Source organism: Miniopterus natalensis, chromosome 4 (assembly GCF_054644295.1).
Source record: "Miniopterus natalensis isolate mMinNat1 chromosome 4, mMinNat1.hap1, whole genome shotgun sequence".
Lineage (NCBI taxonomy): Eukaryota > Metazoa > Chordata > Mammalia > Chiroptera > Miniopteridae > Miniopterus > Miniopterus natalensis.
This window is the reverse complement of record NC_142084.1, coordinates 72638893-72644892: the sequence shown is the minus strand read 5'-3', so window position 1 is coordinate 72644892 and position 6000 is coordinate 72638893. Positions and strand designations below refer to the sequence as shown.

General features: G+C 51.9%; 1 protein-coding gene across 1 annotated transcript in view; it reads right to left on the bottom strand.

The window, feature by feature from the left end:
- Window positions 1-1618: 1618 nt before the first annotated feature.
- The window catches only part of MAU2 (MAU2 sister chromatid cohesion factor), a 28778-nt gene continuing 24396 nt past the window's right edge, over window positions 1619-6000 (bottom strand). The window contains exons 17-19 of the mRNA XM_087816837.1: window positions 5611-5701; window positions 4703-4830; window positions 1619-4443 (exon numbers count right to left, since the gene is read on the bottom strand). Coding sequence (XP_087672963.1) covers window positions 4369-4443; window positions 4703-4830; window positions 5611-5701 — 294 coding nt within the window. The 3' untranslated portion in view covers window positions 1619-4368. The remainder of the gene's footprint in view (window positions 4444-4702; window positions 4831-5610; window positions 5702-6000) is intronic.

Genomic DNA, 6000 nt, shown 5'->3' with positions numbered 1-6000 from the left:
GGGAAGATGGCTGTGGAGGCTCTCTGCGGGGAAGTCACTCACTTCCATGTGTTGGTGAGGTTCCCAGGTCCCTGGGGGGCCAGGGTTGAGGTGACTTCTTGTGTTGAGGGCCACTTCCTATAACAGCGGCCATCTTACTTAGGACCAGCCTGCTGGTTTCACTGTGGGCTTATGGCAATGTTCTGGTTGATCAAGCTCAGGACACACTTCCTACAGAGGGGTTGCGAGGCTTACAGTGGAGGAAATGACATCCAGCCCACAGGCAGAATCCACCCCAAGTGAAAAAGCTGCCTGAGCCTAGGTTGGTAGGATAGGGGTAGAGGGAGCCAGACCTCAATGGTGGGGATGGCAGGGTCACTGTGCTGGGGTGAACCACCCACACATCCAGTGGCCATCAGTTTGGCCCCAGGACCATGGCTCAAAGACCTCAGATATGCCCCCAGGGGCAAGCAGTTGAGGCCACCTGGGCATCACCTTAGGGTGCAGGAATGAGAGCGACTTGAGGGCTTTGATGCAGCACAGGTGGCAGCTCAGCACCATTTCTGCATGTTAAAAACATGGAACAGCCCTGGCAGGTGGTTCAGTTGGATGAAGTGTCCCGTGCACTGAAAGGTTGCAGGTTCAATTCCCAGTCAGGGCACATACCTAGGTTGTGGGTTGAATCCCCAGCTGATCAATGTTTCTCTCTCACGTCAATGTTTCTCTCTCTCTAAAATCAATAAACAAAAAAAAAATATCCTCTGGTGAGGAATGGAAAAAACAAACAAACATGGCACACCCAAGAAAATTGAAAACACATACTCAAACAAAAATATAGCACACCCACAGCAGCAGTACTCACACTCACCACAAGAGAGAAGCAGCCAAACACTCATTAATGGATGCAAGATGAACAAAATGTCTAACCCACACAAGGAATATTACTCAGTCATAAAAAGGAATGAAGCTCTGATACAGTGCAACATGAATAAACATAGAAAAAATGCTAAATGAGGGGAGCCAGACACAAAAGGCCAAATAGTGTATGATTCCATTTATATGAAAGGTCCAGAACAGGTAAATCCATAGACAGAAAGATTAGTGGTTACCAGGGGTGGGGGAGAGGGAATGGGGAGTGACTGCTATATCAAGGGTCTCTTTTGCAGGTGATGGAAAGATTCTAGAACTAGAAAGAGGTACTGGTTGTACAACATTGTGAATATTTAATAGCATTGAATTGTAAACATTAAATGGTTAATTTTTTGTCTTTCACATGAAAAGGAAAACACACACACACACACACACGACTCCAAACACCTGAAAAGAACTCCCCAGGAAAATGGAGGTTGGCCAAGATGTGTGTTGGGGGCCAAGGAGGAACAGGCAGTGCTCCAGGCCTTGCATGGGATGTCTCAGGGGTTCCCTCCCCTCCAGGTAGGGCTGGACCAGAGGAACATCAACAAAAGGGAAGACTCAGGTTTCCACCAGGTCCTCAGGTCCAGGTATGGGCTCTGCATCCTCACACCTGGTTGGTTAGCAGAAGTCCCTGCCGCCCTGCTGGCTGGGTGGGGCAGGTAAGAGCTTGTCTGGGTTGACGCAGAAGAAAGGCAGAGGCAGGATAAGGACACAGCGAGCAATAGCTACTGCAAGTGATTTTACTTTGAATACAAACAAAAAGAAATCCACAAACAAGCTATATTCTATGGTTATGTCTCTTAAACAATGTTTTGCATTTATAAATTTGTTTTCCTGATTAAAAGCACCAGCTGAAGTTACAGGCTGCTAAAACCATATTACAAACCCGTTAAAAGACATTATGCCAAACATACTTATTAAAAACCCTTTAACAAAATAATGCAACCACAAGCACAGCCACTGTGCCAGGCAGCCCTTACCCAATTTCCTTGCCTGTGCTCTCAGTAAGTGGAATAGGGAGTACTTACCCCAGAGAAAGGACCCTCACCACGTCCGTTGCCACCTGCAGGGGGAGGCAGCTGTTTGGGGGGACACAGGGGCACTTCCAGGACCAGCACCCCAGACCTGCAGGCCCAGGGCCACTTCTACTAACAGGAGGTGGGAAGAGCACATGAAGGTCTAACGAATTCTCAGTAATTGACCTGCCAACAAATCCTTCTGCTACTACTATGTGCCCTATAAGTTGAAGAATTTGGAATTGTTTTATTCTAAACACTTAGCTATAGGACACTTGTGCAACATCTCCCTGGTGGCCTGCTACCTGTCTTAAATTCTTATGATTGAGAGAGAAATTGTGAGGCACTGAATATGGACTCACAGAAAGGTATATACGACAGCTTGATGTAATTGGTAGATGCTGCAGTAAAGGGGAGGTTCAAAACCGTACACACGGTTTGGCTTCCATAAAGCTAGAGTGGAATATTAAATACTGAGTACTAAATTTTTAATTGTAAACTTAAGAAGTTATCCTTAACCTTACATACACAGATAAGAGTGGTCACTAAAAGCACTTTAACATCAGGACAGACATTGTTTTGAGGTTCAAAACTTTCAACTCCTCTACATACAAAATGCCCTAGAAGCAAAGAAAATCTTAAATAAATACACAGAGACAAACATGTGCAGCAAGATTGAACTAATGTGGATATGGAGAAGTTAGACAGTATGGGATCCAGGCTAGTAGGCGAAGCTTATGGCGAGATGGGGGCTCCATTCCTTGAGTGGAGGGGAAGGCCCCTGATGGAGGAAGACAGAATGGGGACAGCTTGTGACAGGGCTTACCCTCCTCCACAGGCCTCAGAGGCTCAGGGGTGTCAGCAGAGGGGGCAGCCCTGGGCAGCACAGGACAGGACTAGGTTCTCCTGGGTGATACAGGGATGGTGGGTCCTCTTAGGACAAGCCCTGGCCAGCTTGCCCCTCTGACTGGTGGCTCACTTGCATGCCTGTCACTGGACCCCAAGTGGGCAGCAGGGCCCTGTCACAGGCCAAGTAAGGGCAGTGGCCCAGCTCAGCATGATCTGCTGACAGTCCTGCTTGTGGCTAAGGCACACCCAGGCTCAGGGCCCAAGTAGCTACCTGAGTAATCCCAGATCCTAATGTTCCTTCCATCACAGACAGAGGCTTCGAGAAGCAGCCATCACAGTGCAAAGGCAATGAGACTTGAACCAACAAGCCACCCTGGCCAGCAAGACTACTCATCAGCCCTCAGCAGTGGGGAGCTGCTCCCAGGTGCCAGAAGCTGGAGGTGGTGGCTGCCTCAACTGCCCCCAATCCCCCCATCACCATTGGGGCATCTCTTAGATTATCCAAGAGGACAGAACCAAGCACACTCTCTGGGGGATCCAGCTTGGGAAGAGGTTTCAACACTGTCCTGAGACCCAAGGCAGGTAGATCTCCTTTTCCTCCTCCCTCCCAAGGGCAGGGTGGGCTGAGCTCCAGACATCTGCAAATATCCTCTGCAGAGGAGGCAGCAGAGCTGCCCTAACCCCTTTGTTCGGCACCCTGAGTTGGGCTGAGGAGGGTCCTCTCCTCTATCCCCTGCTTCCTACCCCACAATACAGACACTGATGGGGGAAGGCAGCTGGTACAAACACAGGAGTCTCAGCTCCGGCTCCAGCTCTGAGAATCACCACATGCACATACACACATGCACAATCGTGTCTATAGCACATGCGCACACACGTCTATAGTATGCACACACATGCACACCCATGTCTACAGCATGTGCACCCCCATGGTCAGACAGTGGTCCAGCCAAGGTACAGATGTTTGGAAGGCGAGTTCATGTGTCTCCAGGGCCCCTGATCAGAAGCCCTAGCTGTCAGAAGGATGGACGCTGGAGAGAAAGGCAAGCTGGGAAAAGTGTTGTAGCAGGACATGCATTTTTGTCCCTGATGTGCATCATCACTTCTTCCTTCCAATTTTGGGCCAGAAACCAGCATCTTGCCTCTGAGCTCTGGAAGCTGCTGTGAGAGCAGAGGAAACACTCCAGCCTGGCACAGAAGTCCAGGCAATGGAAGTCATGTGGCAATGCCCCAGTGGTGTTGCCCATCCCGGCATTCCCTATCCAGATACAGTCCCAGGAAGGCGTGACTCAGACTTGTAGTAGGACTGGCAGTTCAAGTCCACTTTAAAGGATGGCTATGGAAAGTCGGCTCCAACATTCCACCTGCAAGCCTCAGCACCAGGTCCTGATTCACAGCGGTAAAGCTGGCCAGCCCTTCCTGGGAGGGTGGGAATTGGCCCTGCACACTCCCTGGGGACTTGGAAGCTCTGGAGACAGTTGGGAAAGAAGCCTGGGGACACCATGCCAGCACGACTCAGAGAAAAGCGCAAGTGCCGTCTGGGTGGAAATCAGGGACACACTAGGCCTCACTGAGGCCTTGAGAAGCTGGGTGGCCCCCTCCAGGGGTCTCAAAGAAGGCTGGCCAGGCTGGTGTTGGGTCCGTTCTGAGCTTGGAACTGCATGGGTGGCGGGCCATCTGTCCACTGCAGGAGGAGAGAACACATAAGTGAGGCCCTTCTGAACCACCTGCTTGGGTGACTAGTGCCATTTCCTGCATCTGAGGGGCTCCTGAGACTAGGCTGAGTTAGGAATTGCTGGAGAGATACAGGGAGATGGCAGCAAAGGGTATACTTCTTCCTCAGGGAGTATGCCCCACACCCCAGAGGGCTGCAGGCAAGGTGAGCCAGCCCTGAGGAGTCAACCAGCACCCCCATTCTGTCTCCCCACACCTCGCGCCTATACCGTGATAAGGTTATGCTCAGGGAGGCTGCAGGCCTCGATGTGGTCCTGGAGCAGCTGCTGAGAGAAGTTCTGGTGCATCTGGGCGGCTTCATGGGCATCTATGGCGTTCCCGCAGGCCTTGTTCAGGTCTGAGGGTAAGACACACAGAGGGTAAGCCTGCCTTGCCCTGCCAACACCCCGATGCACTCCCCTTGGGTGTGGGTGGAGCCCCAGGGTCAAACCCAGGCTCCACCAGTGGGTTCCTGTGTACCTGGCAAGTCATCAGCCTTGAGCCCTGTCTCGGGGTCAGCCAAGCCCCCCTGCCAGCAGATCTCATACGTGCTCTCCTAAGTTTCTGAGTCATGTCCTTAATGTGAGTGAGCAATGGGCCCGTAGGGGCAGACACAGGCTGCCTGGGCAATGAAGGCCCCTGGGCACACAGGAGCTTACAAGAGCAGGGCACCCAACACCTACTTCTGAGGCAGGAGAACTGAACAAGTCCACAAAACCCACTGCAGATAGAAGCAGCCTGCCTCCTGCCTCCTGCCTCCTCCTCAGGGTCCAGGGTAAGTCTCTGTAAATGGGGGAGCAGCAGTAACAGCACTGCCACCTGATGAATGTCCGCCCTGCACCCAGAGCATTCCGGCCAGTCCTGCCTAACAGGACGAGGCCAAGCCTCAGGACTCATAGCCCAACTCTTTAACCAAATGCCAAGAATTAGCCTCACAGGTCCTGGAGAGACTAAACCAGAGCCTGAGCTGAGCTGACGCCATGACTGAGCCCAGTGGCCACTGCCCTCAAATGGCTTCCCAAGAACCTGAGAATGTGCTAAATGGGGTTGGTGACTTGTAGAGGCCAGTTTGAGCAAAGGCCAAGCAGGGCTTACTCAGCATCTCTAATCTCTGGGAAGGGCCAGCTGCCAAACTCACCTCTCAGCAGGGCTGACGACCACAACTGCACTGACATGTCCGGGATCTTGCTAGCCAGCTGCATGGCAGGCACCACCATGTTGTTACTCTCCTGTCAACCAAGAGCAGCCAGGGAGAGTGGGAGGCAGCACAGACACCTCAGGCCCCACCTGCTATACCTACCCCAGGCTATTCCCTCCTCTTGCTGCCTGGAAAACTCCTACTCCTACTTCAGAGCCCATCCACATGCCTTTTTGTGAAAATACCCCTCGACCACCTTGGGGAAAAATAAACTGCCTACACTCCTTGGCTCTGTGTGTGTGGCACGGCTGCCATGGAAATTCTGTCATGTCATTCTAACCAGAGAGGAAGGCACTGGCAGTAGTCAGCTCTGGACCCATACCAGAAGCC